Source organism: Hydra vulgaris, chromosome 11 (assembly GCF_038396675.1).
Source record: "Hydra vulgaris chromosome 11, alternate assembly HydraT2T_AEP".
Lineage (NCBI taxonomy): Eukaryota > Metazoa > Cnidaria > Hydrozoa > Anthoathecata > Hydridae > Hydra > Hydra vulgaris.
The window spans coordinates 52,267,501-52,290,000 of NC_088930.1; the positions used below are offsets into that span (position 1 = coordinate 52,267,501).

At 27.2% G+C, this 22,500-nt stretch overlaps 1 protein-coding gene across 4 annotated transcripts in view; it reads right to left on the reverse strand.

Moving 5' to 3' along the window:
- Positions 1–22,500, reverse strand: part of LOC100213455 (breast cancer type 1 susceptibility protein homolog) — a 71,605-nt gene that overhangs the window by 745 nt on the left and 48,360 nt on the right. For all 4 annotated transcript variants that reach the window (XM_065809175.1, XM_065809174.1, XM_065809173.1 and 1 more), the window contains exons 10-17: positions 22,281–22,500; positions 21,840–21,927; positions 17,338–17,424; positions 14,636–14,676; positions 13,251–13,331; positions 11,820–11,886; positions 11,067–11,152; positions 1–25 (exon numbers count right to left, since the gene is read on the reverse strand). The exon at positions 1–25 is cut by the window's left edge and continues 24 nt beyond it; the exon at positions 22,281–22,500 is cut by the window's right edge and continues 844 nt beyond it. In XM_065809175.1, the coding sequence (XP_065665247.1) occupies positions 1–25; positions 11,067–11,152; positions 11,820–11,886; positions 13,251–13,331; positions 14,636–14,676; positions 17,338–17,424; positions 21,840–21,927; positions 22,281–22,500 (695 nt within the window). The remainder of the gene's footprint in view (positions 26–11,066; positions 11,153–11,819; positions 11,887–13,250; positions 13,332–14,635; positions 14,677–17,337; positions 17,425–21,839; positions 21,928–22,280) is intronic.

Sequence of the window (22,500 nt, forward strand, 5' to 3'; positions counted from 1 at the left end):
ACAAATTGTCTGTTACCATTGTTAGCTAAAGAAAACGGAAAGCTTAAAAGAATTTTTTTCCTTTCAAGGTAACACCTGTTCCATAAAATTTGTGACTAACTTGAATTAGCGATATTTAATTAGTAAGCTTGATTAAATAGTTAGTATTTGGTATCAAATGAAAGCTCTATCTTTCCTCTTTCAATTAGCATATAAATTCTCTGATTATTTTTTGTTTAGATAACAATTGAAAATGCCAAATCAACAAGCCCTAAAAAGTCGTGTGTATAATTTTTATAAAAAAAAACATGAAGATGGAAAACACGTTGTTTGGAACCATTTCAAGATGGAGGACTACTCAAAAGCTACAATTTATAGATAGTTCATATATCTATAAATAGTTACGATCAAAATAAACCATTAGGTCGCAAAGCAGGAAGTGGAAGAAGGCCTACTCTAAATACACAAAACAACCGCATCAAATTAAGGAAAATGTTTAACAATCGAAGAGGTGCATCACTTCCAAAGGCTTCTAGAAGACTTGGTTGTAGCAAAAGCACCATCAGATGAATCTTAAAATGCTTTAAAAAGCCTATTCTTTGTTATAAAAGAAAAAAAAGACCAAGCAGAACTCCTGAACAGAGGCTTTGGGATCGCCGAAAATGTGGTCAACTTTATTCAAAATATCGCAACCAATTAACCATGAATTTATTATTGATGATGAGTCATACTTTACTTTGTTGAATAGCACATTGGCGGGTAATAATACATACTATTCAAATGATCAAAAATTGACACCAGACATTGTTAAGTATTATGATGTTGCAAAAGTTGAAAAAAATTACTTGTATTGATCTCCCCTCGAGGGGTCACATCTATTAACAATGCTCCTTCTGGCCAAGCGGTAAACCAAGAGATCTATTTAAAAGAGTGTTTACAAAAGCGCATGCAACCTTTTATTAATTAATATTATCGAGACACCAAGTATATCTTTTGGCCCGATTTAGCAACATCTCACTATGCTAATTTGGTAACAAAATGGTTAAAAACCCAGAAGATACCATATGTTCAAAAAAAAGATAATCCAGTAAACTTACCAGAAGCTCGTGCTATAGAGGATTTTTGGGCAATGCTTAAGTGGGATGTGTACAAGAATGGATGGTCTACAAATAATATATCAAACCTTGAGCGTCGGATTCGTTATTGTGCCAGTAGACTTGACCTAAAAGCTGTACAAAAGCTGGTACAAGGTACCAATACCAGACTTGATCAAATTCAAAGATACGGAGTCTTATGATAAATTTATTTTTATTTTCCTATTCTGCATATTTAATTCTAAGAACACACCAAAAAAAAATTTTTTATCGTGTTTATTTAAGTTTTTATTCAAGTTTAAAGCCAGTCTCAAATTTTATGGAACAGGTGTTAATTTATATCAAACTTTTCTATGTTCATATGATGTAAAATAATTTTTTTTTATTACAATAAACAGATTGGAATCTACTAACGAAAACAAAAAAGTTCATTGATCTGTCATTTTGTCAGTGCAATCTAGTAATTTATATTTCTGTTATAAAGGAAATGCATACAATATATTTTTACCAGTATTGTTAGGCATTTGCAGTTACAGTTCATATTTTATCAACTGTCACTTTAAATTAAAAAGAAGTATTCAAGAAACCTGGTGGTACATGGTGGTGGTGCATAATGGCTCCATTCAAATCATGTGTAGGTAATTAAGATCACTCACATCTAATGAAGATGAGGACTAGAGGAAAATTGTAAACAAGAAATGCAAGAAAGTGTTGTACACTTTCTTAAGAGTAAGTTTACCAACATTTATTTTAAAACTTATAAATCAGATTTTTATAAATGTGAAAGTTAACAATTTATATTATTAAGGTTGTCCAATTGTCGTCTTTTAAGGACAGCAGTCCTGCTTTTTTAGGTTTTGTCCTACCTTGATTAGTGTCCTCCTTTTGATATTATAAAACTAATTTTGATATCTTAAAACTAATTGCAACTAAACTGTTTAATATGCATAATTTTTGACTAATTGATTTAATATGCACGATTTCTGGCATTTATAATCTCGCTTTAACTTTATTTTTGGCTCACATTGCAATTCTTTGCAAGAATACATGAACTCTTATTCCATTATTGAGCTTAAATTGGCTAACTTGTATTAAGTGTTTTTATTTTAAATTAGCAAATATTTTACTTAAGTAATTACAATAGGTATGTACAAATTTTGGTGGTTTTGTAGTGGGCGAAGATGATAAGGAGTAAATTATGTCCAAAAATTCTGGAATCTTTTTTCAACGATGAATTATCAAAGATATTTATGTATTTTATACACAATCAGGCAACATTGTTTCATAATATGATTCAAAAGATTAAAATTGATAGCATATCTGGTGCAGAAGTCTTATTTTAAACAATTTTGTCTTTAACGACAAATCGCAATTTAAAAATAGTTTTATTTCTTTGATGATAAAAAAAATATTAAATTTTGAAGAATAAAATCCCGGTGTAAGACATTAACTTACCAAAGATGCTTCCAATATGTCGATGAATGGTTTGAAACAAATATCACAGGAAATAACAGTTTTCAATGGTGCTTTTAAAATTCACCAGGTAATTGGGCAAATATTAAACAGTGTGTTGAGTATTTATTGAAAGAAATCACCGATAATAACAATAGTCTGTATGACAAAATAATAAGTTTATATTTAAATTCAGATAAACTAGAACTATGGAAAAATGAATATGTTAAAATTGATAAAAGATGGGTGGAAATATTTTATTTCAAAAAAATGGAAAAATGAGCATGTTGAAATTGATAAAAGTGGTTATATTTAACCATTTCAAAAATGAACACATTCCATATGGAAATTTATTCTTGTTGAATTTGTGTTGAGATGCACAGGTAATAATGCAACAGTTGAAAAAGTTCTTTCAATTTGTAATGATTTCTTGACCAGTGAAAAATCAAGATTAAATATTATTACGTTAGCAGCAGCACTTACTGTAAAATTTGAAACATATCTTGCTCTAAAATTTGAAACACATAACTTGCTCTAAAATTTAAAACACACATCTTGTAATGCATCTTAATACTATTAAATTTTTTTTTGCTTTTACCGAGAATATTTTCAATAAGTATAAAATGATTTCAAATTTAAGTTTTTTAAATCTTTATTAAAAGTCATAAAAAAACAGAGACTTGAAAATCAATATGAAGTGCTTTAATTTGGCAGATAATGATATAAACAACATTATAACGTTAAGTAACTTAGCTCAAACTATTTTGTAAACATGCATAGTAACAACAACATAGTAAAAAGTGCTGGTTTTTATTTCCTTTATTGCCTAAATTTCAAATTAATGTTTAATGTATAAAAAGAGACCTCAAAACATGCGCTTTACTTTACTACAAAACACGCCCTTTACTTTAAAAATCAAATAGTAAAGTATACTTTAGTTATTAAACTATGTTGATGTTCACATTTATAAGTAAGTATCAAGTTTTTTTTAATTGGATTTGATTTTTTATTTTGCTGTTCAAAATGATTTTCATGGTTTGAAAGAAACTTTATTTTTGCAACTTCTTATGACAGGAAAACTTTTTGAATTTCAAATAACAAAATAAGTATCACTGAAGTGTTTTCAAGATAATGAAGAAAGTTTATAAAAGTGGTACTCAAAACATAAAAAAAGCCAAAAAAATTACCAAACTTAATGTATTTTTTACAAAAGTGGAATATAAAGAAGTAACTACAACTTCTTTGTGATTGACAGCTATAGAAAAGGAAGGAAAAATCTAAAAATTAAAGTTGGATATCTGCTTTAAGATCCTGATCTTGATGCAGTAGCATTACATTCATTTGAAAATATCAATGTTTTTGAAATAGAAATAGACTTGAAATTAAATAGAGGTAAGGAAATTGGATTATGGGGCTGCCTAAATAAGATTTATTATTTTGGATAGAGCATGAACAAGAAAATGTTCAATACTTAAATGGCAATTTTCAAGCATCAAAAAAACATTACAAAAAAGATGGTCAATTTTTCTCCAATCATTTTTTTATTGGAGAAAGAGCAAATGGCAAGAAATACAATCCTGATAGGCTTATCCTCAAAAGGAAGTGTTTTTAGCGTGAAAAGTTTTCAAGATTTCTAATTACTACCTTGCAATTAATGGTTTTAATGACTGAAAAAAATTCTGTTTTGTTAATGAAAAGTGAAAAATCATGCAAACATAGAGAGACTTTAATGAGTTATTTGGTTTGCAAAAGTGACAATACATTAGATAATCAATTAATGAAAGAGACAAGAAAAGAAAAAAAAAATTGGTTCTGAAACAAGTAGTAGCAGTTATCTGTACATTAGTTGAAAAAAATCTTACATTTAAAGGTTCTAACAAATTGTTATACATAGAGGGTATTGGAAATTTTAGTGGTCTTTTAGAATTGATTGCCCAATTTTACCTTTTCTAAAAGAATATATAAAAAAATACAGCCATGTTAGTTTCAGCAAAACCTCATATCTCTCTAAAACAGTTTGCAAATGATGATAATGATTTCATTGATAGCAAAATAAGTTCTAAAAACCATTGTGGCAGATGTGAAAAAAATCAAATTACTTTGGAATTTCTGTTTCACCCTTGATGTATTGCATACAGATCACCTATCTGTAGTTCTAAGATATATTGATACAATTAGTGGAAACATTCAATGGTTTATTCATTTTTGATTAACCAATGAGTTTTTAAATAAAATACAATAAAAAATTAAAGTTTTTTGAAAACCTTAATTTCTTGCACAAGAAATGCATATAAATAATCATAGAAATTTGTTTTTAACCCAAGATACCTCACAATACACCTCAAGATACCTCACAATGCACCTCAAGTTACCTCACAATAAACTTCAAGATACCTCATGATACACCTCAAGATATTTCACAATACACCTTAAGATACTTATGTTTTTGAACATGAATAACCTTTCTATTGCCAGTTAACAGTGCAATTTATCATTTTCGAGGTATTTGAGGTAACTTGTTCTGTAACTAAGGTAACTTGTTCTGTAACTAAGGTAAGTTGTTATGTTTGCTCTGATATTTCTCAGAATATAACTTTTTGTTCAGGATTAAATAACAAAACTGACAAAATAAAAAATTGTCTAAATACTACAAAGGTTTCTATGTGATACATATGATGAACAAAGGTTCCTATGTGGTACATATGATGTTTCTGGTAAAAGTAATGATTTTGGGTGTAAAACAGTGATGGGCATATCGTGCTACCACATTTTTAACTCCAAAAGACATTAAGTGAATGTTACTGCTTACATCGTGTTCTTCAAAACAGTCATAAACTGAATAGTGTGGATGGTGAGAGACCATATTTCAACATATTTTCTTTGCATAAGGCTGCAGTGACACAAAATAAAAAGTCTGAAAAGATCATAATCCTTTGAATTTTTATGTTTGAGAGATAGTTGAGAAGACCCCCCAAAAATAAAGACCCCCCAAAAAACCCATGAGTCCTTAGAAGCAGATAATACTACAGTAATAACACAAATAGGACAAGAACCATTTGAATAGAGTACGTGCACAATTTTGACGAAGAAGCTGTTAATACCTCTTAGGGCAATCTTATTAAATAACTTTTTAAAATGGCATTTGTATTTTGGTAGTTTAATTCAAATAGAATAATCAACCTAAGAAATATATATTTTTTAGCTTTTATTTAATATCTTCTCAAATACCTGATACACCAATACATTTAAACTGACAAACATTTCAGTATAACTTTGAAAGATTATTTTTTCAGGAATTTAAAAATTGTATAAAAAACATCAAACTTTTGTTCATTACAAAGACAATTAAAAAATGATTTTTAATTTTTTTTCAACATCTTCACTTCCAACAAGGCTGCAAGCAACCACTATTAGAGTTGGAAGTTACTGGAAGAGAAAAGATGAAGCTTATAAAGTTAGATAACGCTTGACAGACAACTTAAAATATTGCAAATTATATGAATTAGGAAAACAAAATGAAGGAAGCAAATTCCAAAGAACTGATGTCAGAGGAAAAAATTTGGACAAACAAGAATTTTTAAAGCACTTAGGAACAGTCACAGTAAAAGGATGAGACTTAATTGAATGACGAGTAACACGAGAATAAATTTTAGTAAATGGCACAAGAGACGCTAGCCCATTATAGTATTTATAGAAAGAGAAGCAACATTACAACAATGTGATAATGGTTGGAGGTTGGCTTCAAGAGCAGGTCCAACTATGTTTACAATGCATTTTTGCACCTTGTCTGAGAGAGAAAAGGTATCATTGAAATATCCACCCCAGATTTGGCAACAGTATTCCATACAAGGACGGATTTAAGATTTATAGAGATAAAGAATAGAATCCAGAGTAAGAAAATGGCAAGCACGATAAAAAGATGCAACCTTAGCAGATGCTAATTTTGCAATCGATTTGATATATGGTTTCCAAGAAAGATTGGAAGTAAGGGTTAATCCTAGAAGATGAAGAGTAGATGACTAATAGAGTACACTACCGTTCATAAATAAAGGAAGATCTAAATTATTGCAATAACGATTGGCTGAAAAAAATTGGGTTTTATCTAAATTAAAGTTAACCAGTCACTGTGAACAGAAGTGAGATCCTTTTTATCTAAATTTCATTTTGAATTGAAGTAACAAATTTTAGAAATATCTACAATATAAAGAATTCATTTAGAAGAAAATATGTTTTTAAAATCAATGTTAAATATTCAAGCTGCATATGATAAAAAAACCACTTTTAAATGCCACCAGTTTTCTGCAAACAAACTTTTTCATTAAGACAAATTTTGCAAAATATTTTTCTAAATATTAATGAAACATTTTTTATTATTTAAGTAAAAATATTTAATTTTTCTAAATATTTGAGGAAAAGTTTCATAAATAGTTGACAATGTTAAAGTGATTTCTAAACTTCTTTTTGGAGTTATTTAATTTATGTCTCACATAAATCCAAAAGTCAACAGTATGTTATAAAAAAAATTTGTTTAGAAAGTGAATTTACGTACATGGTAATAACTTTTAAACATCAAAATATATTAAGCACAAATTTAACAACTTGATTTTTTAAAATTTTATTAATTTTTGGTCTGAAAGAGAAAGGGTATCATTCAAGATCCGCTCCAGATATGACAACAGTATTCCATACAAGGATGGATTTGAGATTCATAGAGATATAGATATAGAATAGAATCCAGAGTAAGAAAGTGGCGCGCACAATAAAGAGATGCAACCTTAGCAGATGCTAATTTTGCAATGGATTTTATATATGATTTCCAAGAAAGATCAGAAGAAAGAGTTAATCCTAGAAGACGAAAGGTAGATGACTCATGGAATATATTACCATTCATAAATATAGGAAGCTCTAGATTGCTGCGATAAAAACTAGCTGAAAAAAATTGAGTTTTATCTGAGTTAAAATTCATCAGCATCTGAGAGCCCCATGCTGTAGCCAAGGTGTGATCCTTTTAAAGCTCAAATTTACTGCCCAAGCAATCAGAGATTGTTGGCTTCATATCAAAACAAGAACAATGTCAGAATTTCTGGAAGATCTTTAATGTAAATTAAAAAAAGTATAGGGCTAAGGATAGAACCTTGAGGAAACCCTAAAGTTACAGGAAATAAAGAAGAGTGCTGTCTATCGAGGACAATTTTTATATTACAATTGGTAAAGAAGATAAAAATAAAGATTCACTTCCAACAAGGCTGCAAGCAACCACTATTAGAGTTGGAAGTTACTGGAAGAGAAGAGATAAAGATTGTAAAGCAAAATAACAATTGACAGACAACTTTAAAGATTGCAAATTATATGAACCAGGAAAGCAAGATGAAGGAAGTGAATTCCAAAGAAATCATGTTCAAGGAAAAAAAAAAGATGAATAAGAGTTTTTGGAGCACCTAGGAACAGTCACAGAAAAAGGATGAGACTTAACTGAATGACGAGTAACATGAAAATGAACTTTAGTAGACAACTGTTATAGTATGATTGTAAAGGAAGGATTCAATAATCTTGAAGATGTTACCAGATACACCATAAGAAAAATGCTTATGGAGAAGACCAGCATGCCAAACTTTATCAAAAGCTTTAGAAATGTCAAGAGCGATACCTTAACCTCTCCACCTTTATCTAATGCACAATAAAACCTATCGGTTATTACTGTTAGCAAATCAGCTGTAGAACGAGAAGATCGAAATCCATATTGGTGATCAGATTCATTAGATTCAAGATGAGAGATTAAGTGTTTGTTTATCAAAGATTCAAAAACCTTTCTTATGATAAGAAGAAGACTAATGGGATGGTAATTAGATGAGTCAGATCACTCTCAATACTATCCTTAAATATAGCAAAAATGAAGAAACAAATAAAAACATAAGCTGACTTGATTAATTTCAACATAAAAAAACTAAAAATTAAATTAAATTTTTGGTGGCTGAGCTAGATAATTTTTTTTTAATATCACCATATGCTTTTTTGATGGTAGAGATGAGTAACTTTTTTTTAAATAAGAATGATTTACAAAACGTTGAGATGATTAATGCATAAGAACCACAGGTGGATTTAAACCCTGTTAAGTCCTGCAAGTGATAAGGTAAAAAAATAAATATAAAAATTTGTATTATGACAACAACCACTTGCCTAATATTAGATCTTTATATTTTTATTAGAAAATGTTTTTTAAAAGAAGCTTACAGTAAAAACTATGCTTTGCAAAGGTTGCAAAACCTATTTTACAAAACTTGTTAAAATAAAAAGGATATTAGAAAATGGGTTAATTGGCTCCTCGCTATTAAAAGTAGCAATCTGATTCGTTTAAAAAATAATATTTGTAGTGTAAACTATACTTTGCAGCATATTTAGCAGTTGTCATTTGGTTGGTTGCAAATGTAGTTCCTTTTATCAAGGTTTAACAAAAGTATTCTTAAAAAAGTATATTTTTGTTATTTCTGTGTTTACTTTTAAGTTACTGTTCAAACAGCACTGCTACTCTATTAGCTTAATGAATTGTTCTCAATATATTTATATTGATAACTCAATATAAATATATTGAGAAATATATGATGCACCAATGGCAAAGGCGGCTTGAGGCTATTGATAGGGTTTAATGTATGTATATAAAGGTAATATCTTAATATTAGGTTTGGCATTTGCATATATAAGGTGCGCCTATGCACCAGTTTGGTTTGGCTTATTTGGCAATGCCAATGAATCAACTGATGGCATCAGGCGAATAATTGGCCAATGGTTAAGCCAATTAATTGGTTGCTGGTTACCAATAGCATAGGCTAGTAGGTCAAATCGCTGCTGATGTATAGGTACGTGATATAAATGTAATTTAAATCTTTAATATTATTATAGTAACCTTAGTTAAATACATTAAACCTATTATTAGCCACAATGGGCCTTTGCCATCGGTACATTATTACTTTAAACTCATGGTCATTGAAAAAGAATCCTTTACATTTACATTCCTGCTCATCAAACAATAACAACCCATTTGAATCTGCCAACTCAATCCAGGATATTAATATAATTCCTTCTAATGTAAACTTTTTTAACAAATGTTTTTTTGTTACAAGCAAAGTAATCTCTTGTTCTTTTAAAATCATCTATCAGTATATATTCAAACTACAAATTACAAATTTTATGTTCAACTTAATTTAGAGCCATGTACCCCAGTGTAAAACTTTTTTAAAGATTTACATTAGATGATAAGGTCCAGAAATATTATGCAAGAATTATCTGTAAAAGATATTGTATTATAAAGATTATGCTTTAAAAGACATTATCTTGAAACTCTCTTGAATGCTGTAAAATAAAGTTTTTTAAATGACCTACATTACCTTAAAGCCTTAAAGAATTTAAATAAGCTACAAGCTATACATTACTTTGAAACCTAAAAGAATTTAAATGTTTTTTTGTCTTTTTCTTATCTAATTTTTTTCTTCTTTTAATTTGTTTGATTTGGTTTTTAATTTTTTTTTAGTTTTTGCTTTTTTATATCTTTTTTTTCTTCTCTTCATTCTCTTTATTTTTATTTCATTTTGTTTTTCTTATTTTATTATTTTTTTTATCTTTCTTTTTTTTTTTAATTTATTTTCAAAATTCGTTATAAAAAAGCGTCTGCCATTCCGAAAGTCTCTGCATTGTCTGATTATACAAAATTAAATTAGAATTAATAATTGTCTTGAAATTATTAAACAAAGATTACATCAAATTTTAATTTCTACCACAAAAAAATTAAGAAGTAAATTCAACTAAAGTTATTAATTAAAATAAAATAAAAATAAATCATAAAAATAAACAAAGAACAATAGAAAATTTGTGGTAAAATTTAAAGGTAAAAAAAAGTAAAATGTATTTAAAAACATAGTCGTCAAAAATGAAAATTATTGTAAACAATGATTTTTTTCGAAAATACTTAAACAGAAATTTATAAATATTTTATTCATTCCGACATTACGAAAAAACTCAGAAAGGAGAAATAATAATTTATCGTTTCCGAATTTTTCAATTTTTATCGAAAATTTCTCGAAATTTCTTGTAAACCGGAATTTTATTCAACAAAGTCCGGACACTAAAAATAATTCTTTTTTCAAAAACTTTTCGTTTTTGAAAAACTTTTTTTTTTCTTTGGCAATTGAATTATTAAAATACGGAATTCTCAACCTGATTTCTTCCTTATTTTTATTTCAATCAAATTTAAAAATCTTCCTTATTTTTATTTCAATCATATTTAAAAATACATAACATTTGGTAAAACTGTGTAATATATTAAACCCTTAACTGAATACGACTGATTTGTCTCTTTTTTAACTTGTTTATCTCAGTATTACAAAAGAATAATTTTCATATTTCTAGTATCACCTTTTTGTATTTTTTTTTAAATACAAATTAATTAAACAATTATAAATATATATAGTTATCAGTTAAATAAATTACATATAATTAATATAAGAGTATTTAAAAAAAATTAATTTCAACAAATTTTTCAATGTTTACCTTGATATGTCGAATATATTTATCATCTTCATCTAAAGTAAATACAACTTCAGCCCCAAGCTTTTTTATCAGCATGACCAATTGATCTGGAAATAATTTTAATTAAACACAAAAAAATTATAAAATACTAAGTTAAATCTTGATTTAGTCTAAATCAAGTTATACTAAAAGTGTAAATTTAAGATTTATTCAAAGAATTTATATGAAATTTATATTGTTATAACATTAATTTATTTATATTATTAATATTTATTAATAAAAAAAAAATTGTACTTATATTGTCCTTATGAGATATCAAGCAAATATAAATATACTTTTGTCTCCCTCTATACAAACAAAATAATTCAAATATCTAAAAAAAATTTCAAATTTAAGCTGCTTTGAGCCTGGAGGAAAGCATGTGGTCAACAAATTAAAACAAAAAAAATCTAATAAAAAAGCACGGCTAGATATAAACCTCATATGTTAATAAAAACTTTTGACAACTCAAATAATTATTCAAAATATTTAGACTTATTAAACTTGCTCACATTTTTTTGTTACAACTTTAACTGCTTACACATTTTTACATGTTATAATTTTGAATGTTTCTGCCTACATCTTTAATTGCTTACACATTTTTACATGTTGTAATTTTAAATGTTTCTGCCTACATCTTTAATTGCTTACACATTTTTACATGTTATAATTTTGAATGTTTACTTTGTATATATATCATTAAACCTTTTTTATGTTATACATTTAATTGCTCACCTTTTTTTATAGGACTCCTTTGAAATGTTCCCTGAACCCAAATACAATACCCAGATAAAAGATTTTTCTAGAAAAATAATATGTGAACCAAATCATTTTCAACAAGTCACAATAACAACCAATAAACATCCTGAAAAATCAAAAAATCGGAACAATCATGAAAATATAGACAAGAAATGGCTATCATTAATATGCAAATAAAATAGGGTGCATCAAAGCAGCTTCAAATCAACAAATAATTTGCATTGCTGTGCAATGATCAAAAAAGCAAAATCTGAAATACAATCAATGTTATTTTAAAAAATACACACAAAAAAAAAACTTTACTAGATATAATAGTAAATGGAAAACAAATGAGAACCAAAACCAACCAATCAACAACCAAAAACAATCAAGAATAATTAAAAATCAAAAACAACCAAGAACAGCCCAAAACCAAGAAAAACCAAGAACAAAAAAAACAAAGACCTTTGTTAGTGACACTAACAAGAACTTAGTTAACAAGGCCAAAAAACTTGATTATAAGAGCTAGACTCTTGATTTGTCTTTTGCTAAGTATGCATCAGTAAATACCAACAATTTTCAAAACCTTTTACATACATTTTAAGAAACCACTTTATTCTATTATTTCTTTTAAATAAAAAATAATAAAAATCTTGAACTACTTTGTTTTTTGATATTGAATTTCTTGATATTTTGAAAGGACTTCAGTAATATAGTTTAGGACTGCAAAACACACTCATAACACCCATTAAACTGAAAGAACCACAGACATTTAAAGAAATCGTCACTGATTACACTGATCAGCAAATAAAATTTTATTGTGCATATCTTGTTAACTAGGTGGTTTTTTAAAACAAATTAAATATGCTGATTTTAAATATGCAAACCATTTTACACCATCACGTCAAGTTGTAAAGATATTTGGGTTCAAATCTTTAGTATTTAAGGTAAAGTCCCTAATATTGTCGAAAAAAAAGTTATTCAAAAGTATGTCAACCTGGGTCTCAAAAGAAGCGTATTTTCATAGAGATTTTAAAAATGTTATTCATTTGTAATAAAAATAAGTATTTTTTGTATTATTGCTAAATAACATTCTGTTGAAATTTTTTTAAGAGTCTTTAGCATTTTTTTACATAATTTTTTGTCAATAAATTTTAAGGAAAAATATTTATGTTTTCTAAAATCAGTGTTATATGCAAATTATTTGGTAAAACTATTGTATTCTATTTGGCTCAACAATATTTATATAAAAATAAAGTTATATGTCTAAAACTCAAAATGAAAAAATAATGTTAATGTCTAAAACTAGAGTCTAATGTCTAAAAATAGATTGTACCTAAACAATTCAAAAATGTGTAAATTAAAAGATAAAACTATTATTATAAATATATATTTATTATAAATATATATTAATATAAATATATATACCCTATTTATAGCAGCTATTCGATATTGAGCAGGAATTTCTTCATGGCCATCGCTTGGGTCACCTTTCACTTCAAATGAATCCTGTAAAAAAAAAAAGCTTTACTACAGGTCAAAAGGTTTTTTTAAAAAATAAAACCTTTTATGACATCTTTTGTTTTCCTATATTCAAGAAGTTACAAACACAATCAAAAGTATAAAAAATCCTTAAATTTTGAAATAACTTACAAGTGTAAATATTTATCAAAAAAATAGGCATACATAGGTACAATTGTGTAAGAAATTATTATTAGCAGTACAATCAGTAAATCATGGTTCCCACTGCCAACATTACACTTTGAGGGAAATGTTCCGACTGTAAACTAAACTTCAATTGGTGCCAGCATTGACATGGTTAGCATTCAGAATCCATGCTGCTGATAGTCAGATTGTTTTTAAATATAATAGCAGATTATCAAAATAAAAGGTTTGATAGAAAATCACAATAAAAGAACTTGCTCATAAATATTACTGTTTAACTTAGCTTACACCTTCTATAGGAACTTTAAATGCTTGCCGCTTCTATTTCGATTATATAGCTTCCTATATACTGGTCCTTTTTAAAAAGTAAATTTACACACAAGGCTGTAACCAACAACAAATTAAGTTATCCGTTAACAGAAAACAAAGAACTAAGAAGAGTTTGAAGAAGGTAAATTGTATGTGTCAGCAAAATATTAGGGTAAGAGAAAATTTCAAAGCACTAATATTGCTGAAAAAACTGATAGCTTGCTTGAACATGTTTAAGCAAGATACTGTTAACAGTAACCATGTATTTGTAGAAAAAATAAAAAGATACAACTTTACAAAGATGGGACCTTCAAGTTTAGCAGCTAAAGCAGGTCCAACAACATTCACAAATATTTACCAGTTTTTCAAAACAATTTTTTTTTGGACTTGTCTAAGAGAGAGAGAGGGCTTTAAGTATGAAAGAAGTATATAACCTTGAAACACAGGTTCCATTTTTAATGAAGGAAGGAAAAAAGATAAGCGCTTGTTAAATAGTTACACAATAATGTTCTGAAAATCATTTTTGTAAAACTGCGAAATATATAGAAATATACGGAACGCATGGCATGCGTTCCGTATATTTCTATATACTATTTTAACAATGTTAAAATAATTTCCTTATTAAATGCGTTGCATGCTGTAGAAGAGTTTCATAAGGAAATTATTTTAACAACAGAAGCAGTAGTGACTTGGATGTTTAACAATGAATGAACCTGCATCTTTAAAATAACAGAAAGATTTAAAAGAGGTATTAGAGAAAAAGTTAAAAAAATAAAACTCAAATAATATATACTAATGTACATCATAAATATGCTTGTCTCAAAAAAAATTCTACAAACCTCCTCTACAAACTTGGAATTTTTAAGACACTGAATAACCCCTGAAAATAAAAATTGTATTATATAAAAAGTCTTACACATCACAAATGAATTTAAAAACTGTTAAAACCTTTATTATTATTATTATTATTATTATTATTATTATTATTATTATTATTATTATTATTATTATCTATTTGCAATAAAATATGCTCTAAAAATGAACCATAATTATGACTTGTCATAATTATGACTTGTCATCTTACACTTTTCATACTTATTAAAATGATTTTATCTTAATTATCAAAATCATTGTATTTACCAAAAAAAAATTTTATATCATATTATTTATGGCTACCATGGAGTTGGATGGAATGGAAAAAATAAACTACTTAAAAAATAGCTCATCTTGAACAAGCTGTGGTAAAAAAATGTCAGTTTTAAACAAACCACATTTTTTCACCCAAACTTCATATCATCTTATTTGGTAAGAGATACAGCTTTAGAAAAAATTTGAATCCAGAATTTGAAACAATTATCAATAACTTTGCTGACATTTCTAAATAAATACAAAATAAAACAATAAAAAATAGACCTTGAATTAACCTTAAAGGTTAGTTTAAGGAAAACACATTCAGTTGTGAATCATGTTGTTCCTTTTCTAAAACCTAACATAAACCTAGAACATTTTGCAGAACACACCTGGAAAAGATATAACTCACCACAGAACACAGAACCATAGAACACAGTACCCCTGGGAGAAAATTTAAAAAAGCTGTTTAATTTGGAGTGGGAGTATTCTAAAAAAAATTTATGTTGTAATCTATTTGTTATTGGGGGTGATCGAAGGTTTTTTAATGCTAAAGAGAACTTTTCACATTTGGAGTTTGTATCAAATATGCACAGAGAGGCAAACTAAGTCAAAAAAGAAAAAAATTTTAAACAATTAGATAAACGTGGGTTACTATTTTATCTAAATAAGGGTTTTTGGAGTTAAGGAATTCTAATATGAAACTAAATTTATTTTCTGAATGCAACAAATACCCGTACAACACGCATGAACATGTTCAAATAAGCATTGAAGAGCATAAATAACTGCAACTGTAAACAAATTTTATAACAAAAGATTTTGTCATTAAATTAATGTGCATGTATCTGTGTGCAAAATGTGCATGTTGGCACATGCTATTTAGTTTACTTTATAAACTCAAAGGATTTCACCAAGTCTTTCATTATTTAGTTCAAATTTGCATATTGTTTAAAATGGATCCTATCTTCTTATTAAATTTTTTTTTAATGTTATTCATCTTCCCAAAGGCAAGAGGGCCACTGCAGTCAAGGAGGTTACTTTATCTTCCTAAAGCCAAGAGGGCTACTGCAGTTGAGGAGGTTACTTGTGGTTAATATCTTCACTTAACTCTTCAACTCCAAAATATAAACTTGACAAAAAAGGCTGCTACGTGGAGAAACAAGTTGAGAGCAGTACTACCAGGGACATGGTGGGGATTGAACTCAGAACTACTCACTTATGAAGCAAACGCTCTACTACTACACCATAACTGTATAATAACTATATAAATACAAGCTTAAACACTTTATAACCATGTCATTAGCTTAAGATATAAAGCGACTCTATTAAACTCTCCAGAAATTATTTAAATACTTGATTGAGTATTTTTACACACATTTCCAAAAACTACATTGTTTAAAAAAAAAAAAAGAGTGAATTTAAAATGTATTTAACAAAACTTCACTTCAACTTAAAAGTATCTCTTTAAAAAGTAAAGAGGTGTAGCAAATCCTCTAGGGTTATTTTAACTATAAATTAAAAATTTGTTCGAACCAAAAAACAATGTGGAACAACATAGAACTTTTAATTGGCTTGTAACTATGTTCATAATTGTGCATTTAAAATCACTTTTTTAAATAGTAAATCATTAAAGGCAATTGTTTTTAAAATAATAAAAAGAAAGAAAATAAATTTTTATTTATTAAATAACATAATTAAGATATTTGAAAATTTGTTAAAAATAAGGTCAAATTAATGATAAAAATACACTTTCAAAGTTATATAATATTCATTTTTTTTATTTTCACATTTTATTTTGAAATTTCATTTGGTTGATTTCTTAGCAAAAAATAGTGTACTTTAAAATTTTAGGTATATAAAAAAAGAAAACTAAAACATTTTTTGATTTACTTCTTTCAGTTAATAGCCTATTTTACTTTACTGCAGTAAAGTAGAATAGGCTATTAACTGCATGAAACAAACTCTAATTTTATATGACACTGGTTTCAAATGAGGATGGGTAACCAATAACAGTGGTGGCAAGAGAGAAACAAAATTATCCTTTTAAAAAAATTAAGTAAAATTAAGTAAAAACTAATATATATATATAATTGATTTTATTTAAGATAAGTGCAAATATATATATAAAAATATATATGTATTTGCAATTATTTTAAATAACATCAATTATAATGAATAGATATCAAATTTCATAATAAAACCTTATTGAGGTTATCTTTACTTTTTTTTTGAGGTACTACTAACCTTTTGTAACACACATATGTTATACTTGAAAACTAACCATTTGTAACATTTATGCCATATTTGTTAATTAACCTTTGTAACACTAATATTATTTTTGTCCTGCTGATTTTTTTTCATGAAAAAATAATAAAACAATGTAATTAAAAAAGAAACTTAAAATGAAACTTACAATGGAAGCTAACAATCCATATACCAGATACTAATGCCATCAAATACTTAAAAGTGTATGATGTCTTAAATATATAATTGTTTTCATCTATAAAAAGAAAATCAAAAAAATTTATAAAATTTATTAAACTCAAGTTGATGATGACATGATGACATGAATTGATGTGTAAATTGATGTTACATGTTATATTGTTACATTGTTTTGTGTTTTTTTGTAAATTGAGCTACTATTTTTCACAAAAGGTATAAAAATTTATTATAAATAAAAAATTTATTATAAATAAAAAATTTATTATAAATAAAAAATTTATTATAAATAATAAAATTGATGTTGATCTATCAACATTACTTCTTTAGTGATACTGTTTTATTTTCTTAAAATATTTTATTAGTTTCTTTACATAAACTTAATTGTTTTTTTACATATCTTATTTGTTTTTTTACATACCTTATTTGTTTTTTTACATACCTTATTTGTTTTTTTACATACCTTATTTGTTAGGAAACATGTTCTTACTTCTGATTCATGTATTTTTAACCTATTATTGTGATCTGTTGTAATTGGCTGTATATTTTAAATAAATAACTATATATTTTTTATTCAAAGAACATAATTTTTCTATTCTAGAAACATTTTAAATCAAAACTTTTTTTTTGTTTTTTTCTATTTCCTCCTTGTTTACAACATTTGATATATAATACTTTCAAGTATTTTAAAAACATATACATAAGGGTGGTTCAAAAAACAACATTTTTAAAAAATATCTGTAGCATGCACCTTAATGTGTTTTATATGATAAAAGAAGACTGGATTTCAAATTTTTTTGAATAGCAAATACTTATAAGGTGCCTCAAGACCCTTGAACATAAATTGGGTTCCTGATATTAATTAAAAAAGAAAAAGTTTTTTAAAAGTATGTCTTGTTGGGTCTCAAATGAAGCTATAAAAATTTAAAATATAATGATCATTTTATAACAAACATAAAAAAAAATTATAATCAAAAGATTGTGTAAAAATGCACTTTTTTTCATTTTTAGTAAAAAAGTTTCAGTTGCTATTATTTCAAATCTAAAATAATAATTTTTTTATAAAATGATTATTATCTTTAAAATGTTTTTGTTCTAAAATTATTACTCATTACTTATGTTGAGTCCAATTATCCGTGATAATCAACAATCCAACCCTCGGAGTTAGAAAAAATGTGGTCTGCAATAATTTGCCGACCTCAAGTTTTTAGGGTCGGCATCAGGTTGGCAAAAAAAATTTGATACAAAGGTCTTACCATAAAACATTGAAACAAGGTCAGTAATTTTTTGCCGATATTAAACACTTTGAGGTCAGCAGTTAGGTCAGCATTGTCAAATGCCGACCCTAATTCCGAGGGTTGACAATCTGTAATAGTCAACAATATGTGATAATCAACAATCTGTAATAGTCAATATGTGATAATCAACTTTCTGCGATAATCAACAATCTGTAATAACCAACAAACTGTGATAATCAACAACCTGTGATACTCAACAATATGCAATAATCAACAAACTGTAATAATCTACAATCTGTGATAATCAACAATATGTGATAGTCAACAATATGTGATAATCAACAATCTGTGCTAACCAACAATCTGTGATAATCAACTTTCTGCGATAATCAACAATCTGTGATAACCAACAAACTGCGATAATTACCAATGTTGACTACCACAGACTGTTGCTGTGATAATTAACAATCTGTGATTAGCAACAGTCTGTTAATGATAATTGAATGATGTTTTTATTCTTTAATCAAGACAGATATTCTCTCAAAAATAATGTATATATAATATATATATATAAATATATTATATATATATATATTATATATATATATATATATATAACATATATATAATATATATATATTATATATATATATATATATATATATATATATATATATATATATATATATATATATATATACATATATATATACATATATATATATATATATATATATATATATATATATATATATATATATATATATATATATATATATATATATATATATATATATATATATATATATAAAATATAGAATCATCATTATATCATATACTAGGTTGTCCCATAAGTTCGCGGGCACTTGAAGCTAATATTTTCAAACATAATTTTTTTTATGACATTTGACTCAAATCAATTAATGATTGATATTATTTTGTAGTATTTTTATTCCTCTTTAAAATGGTGTATCGCTTTTTGTAATTGTGATTTTAAAATGTGTCTTTTTAGTTCTAAAATGACGGACGAAAAATATGAGATTCGCGTACTTTTGCGTCACTATTGGAAAAAAGGACTGAGTTCAAGAGATGCAGCAGCTGAAATTTGCAATGTGGAAGGCGAGGGAATGGTCAAGAAAACCGCAGCGGCCAAATGGTTCAAGCGCTTTAACAACGGCGAAACCAGCCTTGCAGATCTACCCAGGTCAGGCCGTCCATCGACAGTAAAAAATGAGGCGCTGCGCGAGCTGGTGGAGCAGCAACCACAAACTAGCACCCGCAGATTGTCGGCAGAGCTCGGCCCTTCCAAGTCCACCATCGATCGCCACCTCCATCAAATCGGACTCGTCAATAGGCGCTGCCGAGAAGTTCCTCACGAATTGACGCTTGCGCAGCAAAAATGACGCGTCGACACCTGCACCCATTTGCTCGAAAACCCCAAGGACTCTTCGTATCTTTTTTCAAATTTTGGAGTTGCCTGGAATTGAAGTTCTTCCTCATCCTGCATACAGTCCATACCTTGCGCCATCCGACTACCACCTGTTCCGTTCGATGGCTCACTTTCTTCGCGGTAGGACCTTCGATTCTTTGGAGGAGGTCGAAAATGGGTGTAGAGAGTTTTTCGCCTCCAAACCGGCGGAATGGTATCGTCGCGGAATTGAGCAATTGGCGCAAAGATGGACGAAAGCTGTAGAAAGCAATGGAATTTACTTTGAAGAATAATTGTTAATAAATATTAAGTTACAATGAAATAAAGTTTTGTCGCAAAGTGCCCGCGAACTTATGGGACACCCTAGTATATTATATAATATTATATTATATAATATATATGATGACAATGATAATAATGATGACAACAATAATGATAATGAGGACAACGATGATGATAATGATGACAACGATGATGTGTATAGCTTTGTCATTAACTTATATACTAAAATACATTTTCTTCTACATAAAAGATAAAAAATTTCTAGATTAACCTTGTACTCTACTTTAATCTAGAAAACAATCATCCTTAAGGTTTACTGATCATGTTTTACATATAAATTTATTAGTAATAAAGACAATATTTGGTACATTCTTCAAAAATGCTCTTCAACCAGTTTGATAAACCTGGGTCTTAATTTTATCAAGAAGATTTAATTTGCTAATTAATAAGAAAGTTTTTTTAGGATAGAATTCAGGGTATCTTGTGATGAAACTTGGCAAACTCGTTAAATGTCTTAATAATCTATGACAACAATTTATAATGATTTATCATTATCATCACAATAGGTTATCATTATCAACTTATTGTGATGATAATGATAACCTATTGTGACAATAGTAAATCATGATTATTATAGATCCAGGGTCCCTGAGTAATTTAGTTTTTTTTAATTAAATTTAGCCTTGATTAAATAGACAAACTATCAGAAATTTCTTACAGGTGCAAAAACATTATTTTGGTCAAGATTTTAACAGTATTTAATTGCTTTAAAAGCAAATACAGAAAATAATTTAATAGACTTATAAAAATACTTTTATTTAAAAATATTTAATATTAAATCTTAAAAACTTAAAAAGTCAAACATTTATTTTTGCTTTCAAAAATCTTAAAACATGTTAATATATATTTTTAATGAAAAATTTAAATAAATAATCTAGGTTAATTCAATTATAAAAGAATGCAACAAACTGAAAAAATGTACTAGATTTTAATTCAGAAAAAATTAAGAAATATAGTAAAAAACTATAGTAGTTTTTAACTTAATTTAACAGATTTCAGAACATAAGCCATGAAATTATATTTATTACAATTTTTACTACACAACATAAAATATCTCATTATGTTGATATTTCATTCATTCATAAATTTGTTACAGATGAAAATAGTTAAAACAGTAACACTTTACTAAACCAACATCGACTGATTTAGCAACACAAACATTCAGTTGTTCTAACCATAAAAAAACATTCAGTTATTCATTAAAAAACATAAACATTCAGTTATTGATTAAAAAACATAAACATTCAGTTGTTCATTAACAAACATAAACATTGAGTTATTCATTAAAAAGCATTCACAGCATAAACAGTTGTTCTAACTAATTAAAAACATAAAAAGTTGTTCTAAACCATTAAAAACATAAACAGTTGTTCTAACCCATTAAAAAACATAAACAGTTGTTCTATCCAATTAAAAAACATAAACAGTTGTTCTAACCAATCAAAAAATATTAATTAAAAAACATACCAGTGCCAATCACTAGATGAGTAACATCATCACTAAAATTTTGATTCACTTTTGCTTTTAACTTTTGGCATAATAAATCGCACAAACTCTAAAAAAAATAATTTATAAACTTAATAAAGTGTTATAATTGTATAAAGTGTTAACCTAAAACCCTCAACCACAACATAAAATGTTAAGCTAAAACCCCCTACCAAAATATAATGTGTTAACCTAAAACGCTCAACCACAGAATAAAGTGTAGACCTAAAACCCCTAACCACAACTAAAATAAAGGTTGATAATGTTAATAATGTTGATAATGTGCCAAACCTCTCTTGCACAGGATAAGAGTGCTCTGCCACTAATGACTGCATAATCATGACTGCATACAATATACAATTTACCTTACTATGTGCATTACTCCCTTAGGAAAAAAGTAGAAACACCATAAAAAATCCTTACTGTTTGTTTCTTGGTCAAACGAGATATCATGATACACGGAGATTTTAATTCATGAATATTGTTGTTATTTTTTAAAGACAATTCCTTTAAATTTATGTCAGTCAAAGAAGGTTTAGTAGATTCAGTTGGTGTGAAAAATTGGTTTGTTGAAGAACTGTTAATATGAGTACTAGTACGGTATTCTGATTTTTCAAGATCATCTGGATTTTGTTGCATAAAT